General features: G+C 43.3%; 1 protein-coding gene across 4 annotated transcripts in view; it reads right to left on the reverse strand.

Annotated features, from left to right (window-relative positions):
- Nucleotides 1-8,943, reverse strand: part of AGAP1 (ArfGAP with GTPase domain, ankyrin repeat and PH domain 1) — a 389,866-nt gene extending 380,923 nt beyond the window's left edge. For all 4 annotated transcript variants that reach the window (XM_054172086.1, XM_054172080.1, XM_054172073.1 and 1 more), the window contains exon 1: nt 8,431-8,943. In XM_054172086.1, coding sequence (XP_054028061.1) covers nt 8,431-8,593 — 163 coding nt within the window. In that variant the 5' untranslated portion in view covers nt 8,594-8,943. The remainder of the gene's footprint in view (nt 1-8,430) is intronic.
- Nucleotides 8,944-16,788: the final 7,845 nt, after the last annotated feature.

Below are 16,788 nucleotides of genomic sequence, written 5' to 3' on the forward strand. Positions count from 1 at the left end.
AACCAAGGATTTTTCTACAGGTCTCAAGTTAAACTATCAAGCATTCATTTGGTCTAGGCTATAAACAGTCCCTCAATCCCTTCAAAATTTGCATCCAAAGATTCTCATAAATAAATACAAGTAGTACAGCTAAAGGTATACATGAAATTCCAGTATTCTTAATCACTTTGCTAGCCTGTATTTTTCTGAAGTACATCAGGCAAAATTACCAACACAGTCTAATCATGAGGTTTACATTCATTAGTCAACTATGTAAACAAATAATGCTACAAAACAAGACACTGAAATTACACATTTCACATGCATCACCCCTTTGGTTTTCATACTTACTTCCTTAAATAGTTAACTGAAGCTTACTTTAACAGCAAGAGAAGAAAAATTAAAGCCCAAGTCATACAGTGCCATCCTCACACCCTTTCATCTGTAACATTATCCAGGCTCCAAATATTATATTAGCCAGAATCCTGAAATGGCATTAACAAAGTTGAATATGCACATATTAAGTAACACATCTGCTTCCAACCACTTTCAGAGAGAGAAAAAAAAAAAACCACAAACACACTACATTAAATACTTCTAGAGGGCTTTGAAATTGCCAGCTGCCCACAACAAACTCACTACCAACAAGGGAACATGGCAGCCCCTCAGTTCCCACTTCAGAATCAGACATTTAAAATAAACTTCCTATAGAGTCAGAGATCCCTGGTAGCCCAAATAGGTCTAAGTGAGACAGCTCTGTTAGCTCATTTTAACATGAGTCACAAGATTCATGCAGCATTTATAGACTTATTACAACAGAAGTAGAAATTGCAAATAGCTTCAGATCAAAAGCTCCGTTGAGAGGACTAAGAAACAGTTGACTTTTTCCCCCATATACACAGATTTTATAAGATCCCTTTAGAAGTTTATCACTCAAAAGCTACTTATTGCCCTGTAGCCACATGCTGGGGAGTTTGACTGCAGTTGAACTGTATCTTCCCATTGCATTTAAACACTGAGTTTTCTAGGAAAGCAGCAAGGTTCGATACCAATGACTTCAAACCCAAAACCATACAAACATGAGTACTCCTGGCAGACCAATGACTATTACAAATGAATGAAATGCCAAATAACTAGGTACAACAGAGAAGAAAAAATAACATGATTATCTCTCTTTTGTTTCAACTCTTTCCATAGGACTCTCAGTACACCCAAATCTCAAGTCCGGGGAGCCCAGAAGCGGACAGAGTACTCCAGGTAGCCTCACCAATGCCAAAGCAGGAATTTCTGTTTTTCAAGGAAAGAAGCAAAAGCAAAACAAAACAAAACAAAAAAACAACACACACCCACCATGACCAAGCATGGGGGGAAGGAACCCCAGGACAAGCCACTCTTCTGCACAGGAACTGGCACAGCACACGACACCTGGACAGAAAGTCTACCAGTATTGTCCCCAAGCCAAACTGGGTGTAAGCTTCCTGCTCCAAGTTGTTGCCACAGTATTTGGAATCTTTACCCTTAACCTTCTCTTCTGGCACATGCTTGGGCACTGGCCCCTAAGGAGCACCCACTCACCCTCACCATGGGACTTCATGTGTGTACCTCTCTCCATACAAACAACATCCATAAAATTTTATTTAAGTCCTGAGTGTGCAGAATTCCCAGAAATGAGCAGTATTTAACAACTTGTCCACTGCCTGCTCAATTAGTTCACCATATGAGGACAACTGAGTATACAAAAAGTTTGGTCACACTCCTCTGTGTAGGTGAAATGAAGTACAAACGGTGCTTAAAGGTAGTCAAGGACAAAAACTAATATTACAGGAGATAAATCTCTTATTCCCACAAACACTGGAATGAACAAAGCTATTTAGTACTTTCTCTTTCAGACTAGGGAAACTTTATCCACTACAGATTACTAAGTAATCACTTCAGATGTTTTCCACAAATGATACTAAGCTATGTGTATGAAGGTCAGAAAGAATACTCAACATAAGATAAAAAAAAATCACAGAAACAGATGTTTGAAATGCACTGTCAGCAGAAGGTCACACAGTTTAGCTACAACTGTGCTCTCCATTTCAGCTACTAAGATTTTTTGAGCTTACATTACCTTTTCTCCAAAGACTTGCCAAAAACATCAATACTGCCATTTACCTTGCTTATTCATAAGGACAAAATCAATTTCCAACTGTGATGCAGTAGAGAACAGAGTATTCCTAACGTCTGAGAAGTCCTTCATCTGCCTGGCAGTATCCCTCATCTCTGTCATTCTGAAAAAAGTAAGTGGAGGGTTTAATTTCACTTATAACTTTCAGATTACAGTATACTAGGAAGTGATGAATTACAAAGTATTTTCACCATGAGATCCAAGATTCCAATCACTTTCTTCAAGTGGCAAAATTACAACTAAGGCTATGGATATCTCAAGTGTCATATTCTATAACCTATTGGTTTTCTAATCATTGTGGCCTAGCGAAGTGCAGTGCAGAACATTAACACAGAAACTGACTTCATAAGGTGTGTTTCATTTTCCCAAGTGCCCAAGCACATCAAATGTCTAAGCTGCTGCACTGCTGACTGCCCCCTCCTCTTAGGGAGTGAAACTCATTTGCCAATTTAAATAGAAATTAACCCAGCAATCTGTATACACAGCAGCATGAACTCTTATTTCAGCATTATGATTGCATGCAGCTTTAAAGTAATCCCCCAAAGCAAACGGTGGGAGAAGCCTGGCACACTCCCTGAAAATCCTAAAGCCTCACAACACATTTGTTCCAACACCACCAGTTGATCCACAGCATGCCTCCTTCTTCGCCTCACAGAAAAAAGTTAACAGTTTTAAGGATTTCCTCTTGATTTGTAACTTTGATGCTCTCACTCAAAAACATGATGCAAGTTTTGCTGAGAACAGAAATGCAGGGTATAACTTTAAGCTAGAAAGCACAGTCACTGGAACTTGGAATAAGACATTCCAGTAACTTTAGACATAAATATCAAACCAAACTTCTATTTCACCACACAAGTGGTGAATTTTCTTGGTCACTCCTACACTGAAATGTATGACCTTCCAAGTGAAAAAGAAACAGCTTTCCCTTTTGATACTACCCACCAACACTACAAAATACATCCTTGCATTCAATCATCTTGTCTGTATTGATGCTCTACAGGCAGCAAGACAGAACCACAGCAGAAAAATGATACCTTTTAGTTAGGCGAATGCACAGACCGGCTCACAAAGTCACACCTGCACAGCCAGCAGAAAAGGGAGACTTGTTCCAGACATGCTGTGCTCGTTCTTAAAAACAACAATCACTACCCAAGTGAATGCTTTTTGTGCATATATGCAAGCTCAGAGTTTGCATAGATGTGCTTATACACCGAGTATAATGTGTTTGGATGCCCTACAACTGAATCACAGGAATTTAATCCCCCCACAAACAAACAAAAGGCACATTCCCAGCATGCTCTATCACAGCCCTCTCTCCCAGAAATCTGAAACAGGACGGCTGTTTGGAGAATCAGTTTTACCACTCCATACAATTTGATCCACAGTTTAGAAAAGCACAAGAGTAACAAAACTTTGAATAGGGTGAGGACTATTAACATGCCAAGATGCAATTCACTTATGCAATGCTCAGTTTACTTCAACTTTGGTCATTTGTGCCCCAGTATCTGAACCATACATACTATCATTCTTGATGTACTGAAATAATGCAACATATAGTCAAATTCCCCTCCTCAAGAGCCAAACCTGCATAGAGGTGCACAGGTCTCCTAAGTCTGTTTCAATAGAATAGGAAAAAGGAGTGACTGGTATTCAGTTTTCAGAGTGACTATCATTGTTTCCAAGTTGCAACTTGCTATAACTCTGTGCCAAGTCTTGTTCTACAATCAGCTTTTGCTCCTTGTTGTGAGCTATTTGTATATCTGCAGGAAGGCTCACACTGTTAAGAAGCTAGTACACAGCAGTGATTCACCTCCTCTTATCACAAAGCTAGCAAGTTGAAGAAAAGTCAACTAATAATGATACCCCTTCCATAACAGAGAGCTTAGGAAGTTTGAGCATTGGTGTGCCTGCTATTTTCATATCATCAAGTAGAAGAGAACAGGCACGTTAAGAAGGAAAAATGGCTGTGGTCTTGCACTGTTTGCTGCTCGGAGATGTTTTTACAATACATTGATTTTTCAACTCATCTCTCTGAGTAGAAATACGAGTGTTAAAATATTATTGTCATCTCAACTCTAAAACTGAGTGTCAAGTTCCATAAGATGTAGTCCTACAACAGCAGTGCCTCCTCAACGTAGATGATGCCAGCATTTAAGCAGCAGCAAAGATAGAAGAATGGCCACAACAGGTAGTAACACCAATATTGATTGCCACACCAGTTAATGGCAGATGCCTCATAGGCATTTGCACTTTCAGAGTTATAGCTCCACTCTTGATCACTATTTTCAACAAACCATACTCTTAAAAGTGACTGAAGAGAAAAAAGTGTAATGCAAGGTTTATGCCTTCTACCATTTTCTCCTGCCCACCCACTCCCCCAGTGCATCAGGATCTTTGTACCACCCTGACAAGCAATTTCCAAGTCTGTAGATCTCACATTTTTTCCAAGACTTAAGCCCTTAATAATTGTAATTTCAGAACTCACACTGGCATTCACACCACACTTAGAAGCCTTTTTCTTTAAAACAGAAAAATTAGACTAGAAATCACAAAGTGCTCTGGAACACAGCAGTTCATAACGAAATAACGTCTGGTAAGACATCCATAAGAACTAAAGCACCAACACCCCCTTACATTAACAAATAAACAAAATCAGCTTTCCCTAATTATTTAGAAAAGGGAACTTTATTAAAAAAACAAAAAGAAAAAAGCAATGGACAGACTACAAGGGACATCTTCAAATTACTCACAAGACACACTGCAACAGGTTTCTTAAGCCTCATCACTATGCTTTGTTTTACTAATAGAAGACTCAAAACATTTCCCAGCAAGGAAAATCTGCTTGAGCCCCACAGCAAAGCAGAATCTGTTCTGGCAGGCTTGCCACTGGGCAAAAGGTCAATAAGCTACTTCAGATGTTCAATACTTGCTGCATTAGCATCTGTTAGTAATAAGAATATTAGCAAAAGTAGTTTTATAGACTGTTAGCCAAGATGACACTGACATTTAAAATTGTTTTAAAATCCCTTCATGAAGGATTAGAATTTAATTTTTTCCACCATATTCCCTTGGATTTGCATCTTAAAGTCTTATTACCATATAAAGCTGCTCTCATTCTAGATCATAGAAACAGGAACTGACATATTTAGCCATGACCTACCCATACCTACCTAGACTCACACCTTAAGACCATTGTACCTCGAAACCCCAAGATGTTTCCAGCAATGACTGTTGAAGCACATTCATATTCTCTTCTCTCCATCTCTTAGCAGACATCTCTGATACAAGAGCTGTTTAATACTGAAGTACCACCAATGCATCTGCTGCTAGAAACAAGCCTGAGAACTACAGAACATGTGAAGATAATTTTTACTACAGTTAGCACTCTAAATGACAGCATCTGAAATTCCTTGGCTACTTAGAATGAATTTCATACATAGAGAATAGAATGGAAGTACACACTTCTAAACTGTTGATTTTGCAGCTCTGCGAAATACACAAACCTCAAAGCAACCAACTATTAGCAGCTTTATCCAGTGAGGAAAAACTAATGAACTTGTATCACATAGAATTGTTTTACCCAGTATAACATCTCACTTAGATTAACAGAAGAAAAAAAGCTCTGCAAAGAAATATCTGTGTTACAATTTAGGATCCAGTTTAGGAATGTTGAGCAGTTGGTCTCTTTGGATGACATACAACTTGTGTACTGGAACATACAGAACTGCTACTGCTGAAAGTGTAATTTTAATTTCACATTATTTTTACAGTCAATCATACAGTATGTCCAGACATTGCTATCATAGAAGTCAAAACATAAGGAGGAGGGTTTACATCGCAAATAAAATCCAAAGTGTTGAGAAGACAGTTCCACACTGAGAATAAGTAATAGTCTCTCCACTGAAATAAGTCTCAAATTGCTTTAGATTCTAACAATGTTCCACCTCAGACCTGTCAAAACTCTTCTGAACAGAAAAGTATTGTCTGAGCTGCTCAAGGAGCACAGAGTTACAGTTTAAAGCAGCCTGAACTAATGAGATTATATTCCTTTCTTTAAAGGGTACAGTTCTTCCACTGGAAAAAACTGAGCACAAAAGTTACTTAATATTTTTCTCACATAAGCCACATGTCAGCCACATGCCAGCCACACAACAATTCCTCACTGTCAGTAAAAAGCTGAGTACCTGGAACTCAGAAGTGTTTCCGATTTGAGAATTATCATTGTCACAGTCAACTCTGCAGAAAAAAATGCAAACCCAGATAACAAATTACTCTAAGTTCTTCCTACATGCAACACAGCCCTATTTTGTTGGTTTAAAAAGTGGTATCAGTGACAAATAGATAAAGGATGCTTATGAAAAAATCATTCCAGTGGAGTTGTAACCTAGAGAACTCAGTTTTTTGATGTATTTTTCATTTTATTATCTAAGCGTTAGCCGAAAACCCTCAGAAAAGAAAACACTTAAATTACAGATTTTCTAGAGAAATCTTTCCCATGATTCAGATCTACTGGTTTCATGACTCAACAACCAAGGTAAGTCAGACAGCAAATTCTACAAGAAAATTTTACTCTGCTTTTGAAACACACATTTGCAAGCTGCTAATTTGGTTATAAAGTCTTTGTGATTGACAAATGAACTGAGCTACAGTTAGGTAATGCAAATCATTAATACATGAAAAGACTAACACAAGTCCCATGCTGTGAAGATAACTACATACAGCATTTGACAGCCTCCTCCACTTCAACACAAACTTGGCTGCACTGCTACATTCCAAGCATCCTATCCAAGAAACATATTTGTACCACAAACATGTATTAATTGCACATAAACATGCATTAATTGCCACTGAAAAAAAATGTTCTGCTGAAGGCATCGTCCATCCCGCAGAAGCCCAAATAGCCATCACACTGAGAAAGGAACCACGGTGCCTGTTTCCTATCCTTCCCACAATTTATGTTCGTAAGTTTCCATCTCTCCAGCAAAAGAGGAAGGTAAATAGGAAGAACTCCCAGGAGTCAACCCAGACTCGCAGAAGCTGACAGCCACACACAATTTCAATGAAGTGACTAATACTGCAGAGAATATCACAAAACTCTACCACATACTTAGTCAGATGTAGACTTAGCTGGGGACTTTAATAAGTGACAGGCACTGCCAGTCTCAGTGACTCGCTCTACAAGACACTAAAGAGAGGGTGGGTTTGCACCCTCCCCCCAAAATGTTAACGGTATTAAACATTCAAGCTGCATTACTTAAGACTCAAGCAGATAATGTAGTCTTTCAAACAACAACCTCAACAGCAGCTTTTCCATCAGGAGTTTTTTATTGCATATAATTTCAGAACAAGATAGGCCAACACCACAAGATGGTTTTAAGCAGCTCTCTATTTCAGCTGCTGTCCATCAGCCTCCGCTGGCTTGAATCCCTTCCAAAAGAATGGCAGATGATTTCGATTGCAGTAGCACAAAACGCAAACCTCGAAGTTTTCATGCAAAATAACTCAACATTTTCTTCTTAAAATCTTGGCAAATACTATTTGCTCTTTAACTCCAGTGACAGTTAATAAAAATACCTGCAGATTTTGCAAAAGCAAGGGTGGTTTTTTCCTGATTTTGCACCTCCTAAGCAGTTCAGAAGTCTCCGCTGCGCTCCTTCGGGGACAGACGCACATAGACCTAAGCTTAGAAGACTGTCATCTCCATCTTGCCTTCAAACCTGTTCTCACACCGCTGTACAGGCAGCCCACGACTCTGGGATCCAACTGCACAGCTTGTTTACCCACTCAACGCCGCGAAACCAGAACCCGTACTTCAAACATCTCCGTCGGGAACTGCACGGAGCACCGAAGAAAACCTCATTTTCTCCAACCCTTTTGCAAGCAAGGCGAGCATCGCCCTTCTCACCGTAACCCAGCCTTAACAACACCGCTACTCTGCCTGCATAGCAGCGGCAGCCAAGTAGCAAAACAACTTCCCCTCCGAGCCGCGCTGCCGACAAACCCAGCTCCCGCTTGGCTGCAAAGCAAACCCCCACTCCGAGGGACCACCCCAGCCATCCAGCGCAGGAAGACCGACGGAGACCAGGCCGAGAGATCCCCAAAGCCCTCCGAAAACCCCTGCCAGGGAGAGATGGAAGAGGGGAAGGCAGTCTGGAGAGCGCGAGCACCTGCTCCCAAAGAGCAAGCGAGTGCTCCGGAATAGGGGTCTTGGGGAAGAAGAAACACAGAGCGCACCCCCGCCTCCTACCCCTCTACCCGCCGCGCCGGGGCCGCCTGCTCACCTTCGATGGCAATGACATGTTCGCGGATCTGGTTCTGCAGCACCGGCTCCTCCACCCGCTCCAGCAGCTCGTAGATGGAGTAGATGTTGGGGTGCACCGATTCGAAGCGCTGGATCTCGGCCCGGATGGCTGCCGAGTTGGCCAGCTGCTGCTGGTAGTTCATGGCGCGGCCGCTCCCCTCCGCCACCGACGTCGCCTGCTCCGTCCCGGTGCCGCTGCCTTTCTCCCGCTCTCCCCTCACCGAGACCCCCGCGCAGGCCGGCGGGCGGCGGGGGGAGGCGGGCCGCGCAGGGTACGAGCCCCGGCCGCCGCTGCCTCACTCACCGGACCCCCCCCCCCCCCTCCGCCCCCAGCCCGCCCCGGGCCGGGCCGGCAGCAGCCCTTCGCTTCGTAGCCCGCAAGGGGCGCCGCCGTTCTCCGTCCGCTGTCACTTCATCACGGTGGCAGGGCAGGGCAAGCCGGCCGCCCCGGCCCCATGGAGAGCGGCACCGCCGAGGGCTGAACCACTGAGCTCTCCGAGACCGGACCCCGCCGGCGCCGCAACTTCGCAGCAACGGCCGGCCCCGGTGCCGGTGCCGGTCCGGTCCCACCGTGCCCCGCGTGCGCAAGCCGACAGCCAATGGCCGGTCCCTACTCAGCCTCGCGCCCCCGGCCCAGCCTCGCTCTTGTGCTCAATGGCGGCGGCGGCACACGCGGCCCCACTCCCACCGGTGCGACGCCCCCTCCTCCCGCGCGCTCCCCCCGCGCGTCCTTCTCCTCTGCCCGCTTCACGCTCACGCAGGCCCCGCCCCTTCTTACATCACCGCGCAGGTCGCCCCGCGCTCCTCCCGCCTACCCGCGCCGCTCGATACGCTGGGAAATGTAGTCCCGCGGGGTGGCGGCACGGTCCGGGGGTCGCGCTCCCCCGCTGCATAGAGCCTATTCCGCTGCTTGTTCTCAAGGTCACCGTCCCCTCAGCCGCCCCCGCGGGAGATTCGGAGCGCGGTGCGCGACCCGCGGGTGGTGTCGTGCTGCCAGCAGCCGCTTCGCCCCGCAGGGAAGTGGAGGAAGTCCCTCTGTGTTGGGGGACAGGCTGCGACGTGGGCCGGCCGCAGTTCTCAGGGCCTGGCGGCGGGCAGCCCACTCGCCGTGCGCCCGGGTACAACCCCATGAATCCGCGCCACCACTGGCGCCCTGGAAAGGTTTAAACCAGGAGGCTTGTGCTTGAAGTGCTCTGTCGAAATTGGTTACTGCCGGAGCGGTTGCAGCAGCTAGGGCTCATAAGGCACTAACTTGTGCAGGTCCTACCGGTGCGGATTGTCACCCATCAGTGGCCGTGACTGCCTAGCAAGCCTTGTAGGGACCCCAATCAGGCACGGCAGCGATGAGTCCAAGAGCGTCACCAGTCAAACGGCCTGAAGAGTCAGAAATATCTCATTTACTCCAGACAAGTCGTGGTGTAGTGAAGTGTTGCCGTCATAAACAAGTGTTATTAACAATGTCATTTGCAAATGAGCTTCACAAAGAGTTAGGCATTCACCTCAACGAATCCATTTTTGGGATCAATGTTATGGATTTAAACTGCAAAGCTGTAAAACAGAGCAAACAGGAAACAGTTCGGCATAAGGACACCTTGGTAAGCCTCAGGAAAACTGTATGCACTTGATCTGCTGACATATACCACAGCAAGGAGTAGAACAACAGCAATTTAAAAAACCAAATCAACAACCCCCCCAAAATAAATTCAAATATTATTCTTTGGATACACAGCTCTGGCCTAGCATGGCTGAGAGGCATCTACGTTCCTTTCTCAATGCAGTAGTCAATGTTTCCTGCAACTATCTTTTTTGTTTCCTCTAAATTTGTTTGGTTTGGTCCAGTTTGTTTCTTGTTTGGGTTGTGGGGTTTTTTTTGTTGAGCAATCTTTGTCTCGAATGTTGGCTGTTTGGTAATGATGGGTCCTAAGGACAACAAACAAAGGCTTTTGAAAGTGTAATGGATTTATCTATATTGAGAAATTCAAACTGCTTTTTGGGAAGATCTGGGAATGTAATTGATGCATATAATTTGATCCCCAAGGTGGAAATAGCTGCTCTGCTACTGTAACTGAGTTCTTAAGCTGAACAGCTTAAGAAAAATAAGTTTCCTAAACTTGGTGGCAAGAGGAAGAAGAAGAGTACCCTAAAAAACTTCTGATTTGTATCATGAGCAGTAGCACTTAGCGTCAGACATTTGTTTTCTGGCTTACCTTTTAACACTGTGCAAGTCTTCCTTTTAAACCCATGGTGATCTGACAGAGCTGAATGCACCTTTTTGGGCAACCTCTTCTACTGTGCTGTCACCCTTAAAGTAAAGTTTTCCTCCTGTTCAGATGGAACCTCCTGTGTTCCAGTTTGTGCCCGTTGCACCTTGTCCTATTGCTGAGCACTGATGGAAAGGTTGTCCCACCCTCCTGACCCCTGCCCTTTAGGTATTGATAAGCATTACTGAGTTTCTATCTCAGTATTCTCTTGTCCAGACTAAACAGCCCCAGGTCTTTCAGCCTTGCCTTGTAGGAGAGGTGGTCCAGTCCCTTCCTCATCTTCATAGCCCACTAATGGACTCTCTCCAGCAGTTCCTTTTTCCATCTTGAACTGGAGATCCCAAAACTGGACCCAGCATTCCAGATGTGGTCTCACTAGGGCAGAGTAGAGGGGGAGGAAAACCTCTTTTGACTTGCTGGCCACACGCAAGGGCACGTTGTTGGCTCATGGTTAACTAGTTATCAACCATAGCAGTGACAAAGAAAGCTGTCATATGGGATTGAGTTTTTTGTTACTCCTGAATGTGTTACTTGAAGAACAGACACACCTGTTTAACTCAAATAGCCTTCACCCTTGTGTGAATGTGACATGAACTGTCTTTATGTCAGCAGTGACTACAATGGACAGGGATAGGGCTGAGGAACCACCAGAGCCTCTCCTCTCTGTCAGGTCAGTGCTTGTGAATCCCACCAGAAATACTTTGGAAAATGTTATTTCCAAATGGGAACATGGAGTGGGAACGCAGTAGAGGAGAAGGAGAATTTGACATGGCTGCTTGACATCACATTCCATGGGTGTCGGCAATGTGGGGTGGTAGTGATTTCCCCTGTTTCTTGCATTTGGGGATGCTGCAACCAGAGAAAGTGAGCTGATTGTTTCAGTTACCAAAAGGAGTTGGGTTTTTTGTCACTTACTGCAATTTTCCCCATTGCAACCACCAGATAGAGATATTCTTAACTCAAGCTGAGGGACTAAAGATTTCTCAGCACTGGTTGCTGTCTACTGCAAGAATTGTGTTCTGCTCACTTGAACAATTGGCCATAGATACCTACATTTTCTTCCCTCTTCCATCTCAACAGAAATTAGTATAATTTTTTATTAGCTTTCTTGTTCTTATTTTCTAATTCTAGTAGGAAACTCCTGAGTGGACAAAACAGAAAACAACAAACAAAAAGGCAAAGCAGGAGGAATCTAGAATCATAGAGTTGTTTTGGTTGGAAAAGCCCTTTAAGATCATTGAGTCCAACCATAAATACAGTCCCTGCTTCCTCTACTAAGTGCCACTCAGGATAGTAATGACAATAAAAACTCCTGAAATGAGGATTTTTGCTTTCATTTACTCCAAACCTTTTGAATAGCCTAATGGCACGTAGAAAGCTAGTAAATGAAAGAGTTAGACAATAGCCTGTGTGGGACTGTTTCCATTGCTGCCCCATACTTTGTGTTCTTCCAGCTCAAAAATTCATGGCAGGTTAAGATGTGGAAAACAACTGCCAGAGTGGTCTCAATAGGAAATGAATGCAACTGCTACACACAAATAAGAGGAGCATTAAGCCCCTGTGTTAATATAAAGCCTTTTCTTGTAATACTCTAATCTGTAGTCCTTTTGTGAAGCTTTTGCTACCATGATTTTTTACTCATAATAGCTTTTATGTAAGATTTGGAAAATTAAAGCAAAATCTAAGCTGCTGTTGCAGCTTACATAGATTTTTCATAAAAGAAAGCAGTAGCAATAGTATTTTCCTGTGCTTGCAGCTGAGATTAGCCCAAAATGCTGCTTGTGATGCACAGAGCGATGCTGGATACATTTCTTCCGTATTAGATTCTGTTCTAGAGAGTCTGGCATCTGAAGTGCTCCATCAACCTCTAATGTGAATTGGCAAAGAGAATGACTTTGGCACCACTCTGAACATTATGCATTTAGCTTTGTTTTCCTTGGGTCTGATACACCACTAACTTGGGCACTTCTTTTTCTTTTTTTTTTTTTTGGGGGGGTGGGGGTGTCTGCTTTTGTCAAAGGCAGGATAACCACTGAAACTGCCGCTTGTCTCTGAGTCTGGGGAAGTTATGAAACTCAGACCATTTTTATAAGGGCTGATGAGCTTTAAGCAAAGCAATGCGGAGCGTTCCCTGCCCCAGTGTAGGTTAGCCTTCTGCCGCTTGTTTTCCCTTCTGAAGGTGAATGCTTTCCAAGGGTGAAGTTTCCCACTGCACCATGTTCCCATGCAGTTGGTTCTGTGCTTAGGTCTGTAACAAAGTTCCATCTGTGCTGGCCTCCTCCTCCTCCTCCCCATCTGTCAAATCCACTCATTGCCGTGACTACAGAAAGCTAAATCAGACGGTTTAATTCTGATTTCAGTAACTTATTCCTGGAAGGTATTCAGTGACTGTAAATCAGCATTGGCTCAACATCTCAGACAGCTCCAGCTCCTGTCAGATGACTGTGCTTATCCACTTCATGCCATTCCCAGTCTCTCCACCTTGGCCTAACTCTACAGGAAGTGTAGGAAAGAATTTTGAAGATAATGCGGTTGATGAACCTGGGCTTAAGGCATACGGACAATTACATTTTGATCTGGGACCTGTTCCAAATGTGTTAGTAAAAACAAATTGCAGAATTCGACCTTAGTGAAATTATGGTTGTAGGGAAGTTTCACAGAGAAGTTGCAGGCAGGGGGTCACAGTCCTTTAAGCTGATGTTTAAGTGCACATCCTGGAAATTAAGAACTCTGATGGATTTCATTTAAACACTCTCTGATACCTTCCTCTAATCCTTTGTGACAACACGGTGGAGCTGCCTTCCTGACTGCTGCAATGGGAGTTAAGCAGGACTAGCTTTTAGTTAATGTTGATTGGAGAGAGGAAGAAAAGAAAAAAAGAAAAAAAATTTAAAAAAATATTAAAGCTTCCTGTCCTGATTTGTGCTGGGATTTAATATACATACACTCAAATGTCACAGACAGCTAGATGCAAAGGCTTATTTCCAGACCTGGCAGAGAAGGGGATTAGGTGAGAAAGAAGAGAACATAAGGATTCCTCAACAATCCAAGAGAAGCTGCAAGAGAAGTCTGGCTGATAGTTGCAAACAGCATTTCACTTAACTTGGACTGTTTCAGTGTCTGTTCATGACCTTAAACCTTGGCTGTTCATGTGATTACAATTGGTATGAGCACCGTTTTGTTTAACATGCAGGCTGTGTCTGGGAAAACACAGGAGACAGGATGATAGAGATGCATCTTTGTGCTTACTAAAACTGACATTGCCATAAAGACTGAAATCAAACCCATATGGAAAACAGACATGGAAACATCAACTTTTCCTGGATTATCTTTTTCATGCTCTGCAGTGACATGTCAGTATAAAAACTTAAATAGGTTAAGCTTCCTCTGGAAACAAACTGGGATGAAACTGCTGTTTTGCTGGGTAAAGATGTGGGTCACTCAGTTACTATTACAGAGTGATTAGACCGCTCAAGAGGCTTTGAAACAAATGTAACTAATGAATTAACCTCATTCACAGAGTGTGAAATCTCTTCTAGGAGAAATGCCAACTAGTTCAAACAATACTAATTATGGAGTAGCAACAACAAGCGGTTGTGGAAGCTGAAGCTCATTCCTCAGTGTGCCTGTCATAACTGGGAGAATGCTGTACTGTATTGAATCTGCTTGAAAATAAGGTGGGATGGCAAAACCAACCTGCATTTCAGAAGGTGGGAGCACAGATCAAATCCCTTGCAGGGACAAATTACCCTACTTTTTTTTTTTACTTAGAAGTGGAATACATACTAACATTCTTCTGCAGAGTAATGAAGTTGCAATAACTGAATGAATTCACCATAGGAAAAAGCATCCTAGAGTCATCCCTCAATACTAGCCACAGGGACCTGGATTTTCACTAACCTGAAATTTTCTGAAATGTTAAAATGAACCATCACTTAATGTGTTCATGTTTTCAGTCCTTGATGATCTCAGTTTCACAGAAGAAAAACACATTTACAGTATTTGCAGCATTACAGAACTTGTATCTGGGATTGTCTTCATTAAACCACAGATACTGTTTAGATTGAAAGTTGTGTTGTAGCTTTGCTCAGGCTGGCAATTGTCTGTGTTTTAGTTTTAAAGAGAGACTTAAAATGTTTGTAGTGAAATTAAGTGGGTGCTTCTTCAGAAGAAAGACAGATGATTTGAAATCCTAAGTTCTACACATGCTGTCTGAATCTTGGACAACTTCATTTCAGCAAAGACTTGAATCATATGCAGTAAAAAACAAATCATTCAATTGCAGGTTATATGATGTGGGTACCCCTGAGTCAGGGTTCAGTGAACATCCTGAATTTTATACCAGGGCAAATCCAATGACAGCTTCATATATCAGTTCAGGGATACTCAGCACTTTATTGAGCACTTATCATGGCTAAATGTGATTACAACTCAAAGTTTCTCCAAGCTTGTTGCTCTTGTCACTTTCTTGATAGAGAATCAATATTTGATTCACCACATAATTCCATACTAAGCTCAGATCTCCCTTCAGCTGTGGTGTGCTGACAGGGCTTTACAAATTATGGAAAACTGTAGGTCAGTTGTAACCTTTGGACTTTCAGACAGGTGCTATTGATTTAATGCAGAAAAAACACAGGAGATGTCACACCAGAGTGGTTCCAACGAATCTTTTAGAACAATTACCTTGATTTTTAATAACATGTTATATGCATAATACTACAACATCCAGTGATTAAGAATGAAGAAACAAGACAAGAAATTGATATAGTAAAGTCAAAACAATTAGTTCTGGCTAAAACATGACCCAGACATTATGCTACAAGGTCTTACAGGTAACTTATGGAAGATCATCACCCCAGGACTGTCACAGTGAGACATGCCTGTTGCTGAGATACTAATCGTGCTTCATCCTGGGGTGTATTAGAAGGAGTGTGGCTAGTAGGTCAAGAGAGGTTCTCCTCCCACTCTACCCTGATGAGACCACATCTAGAACATTGTGCCCAGTCCTGGGCCCCTCAGCTCAAGAAGGACAGGAAACTGCTTGAAAGAGTCCAGCACAGAGTCACAAAGATGCTGAAAGGAGTGAAACATCTCCCTTATGAGGAAAGGTTGAGGGAGATGGGTCTCTTCAGTTTGGAGAAGATGAGACTGAGAGGTGACCTGCTTATAAATACGTGAAAAGTGAGTGTCAGGAGGACAGAGTGATGTCCAACGACAGGGCAAGAGGCAAGGATTGCAAGCTGGAGCATAGGAGGTTCCACATGAACATAAGGAAACACTTTTTATAGTGAGGGTGGCAGAACACTGGAACAGGCTGCCCCATTAAGCCTCCTCTGGAGAGATTCAGCACTCATCTGGATGCCTTCCTGTGTGACCTACTGTAGGTGATTCTGCTCTGGCAGGTGTATTTGACTCGATGATCTTCCAAGGTCACTTCCAACCCCTAACATTCTGTGATTCTATGATTACTGAAGGTTTAAAGAGCAGTATGGGTCTTCCTGGTGTGAGAGGGAGAGTGGTCTGCCCTTGATCTTTCCTGTCCCCCTCCAGAAAAGGAAGGTACCAAAAGGGTCTTCACATCCTTCATGCCACTACAAATGTTCCCATTGATCTGAAGGCACAGATATCAGAATCACGAGCTCCCTTGCTAGTCAAGGTCTCATGTGACATGACACAACATCCCATGACATTGTGCAAGTAGTCAGAGCTGGTCACAGTACTTCCTTAGATTTCAGCTGTGAAATCTTGTTCTTTTTGCCCTTGACATCTGTGTGTGCCATGGCAGGGAAAGTGCTGCTTCTGAACACTAAGATCAGGAAAACAGCCAGCAGTAGACTAGCTTAAGAAGGGAGTAGCAGGCATGCAGCAGGCTACCTGGCCAAGAAGAACAGTGTTAGGCAACACTAAATTTTGTGGAAAGGCATAGTAGCTCTGTAGAATTGCTCACTTAAATGCTTGTGCCCTCATCATAGCTCAGGACTCTCAGCAGCAACATCTGGAGTACAGCCCTGCTGCTTGCTACAAACAGGTCTGGACATGCACCAAAGGCTGTAGTTCTGCTGGTGGTGTTTATTCAT

This window comes from Dryobates pubescens, chromosome 2, assembly GCF_014839835.1.
Source record: "Dryobates pubescens isolate bDryPub1 chromosome 2, bDryPub1.pri, whole genome shotgun sequence".
In the NCBI taxonomy this organism is placed as follows: Eukaryota; Metazoa; Chordata; class Aves; order Piciformes; family Picidae; genus Dryobates; species Dryobates pubescens.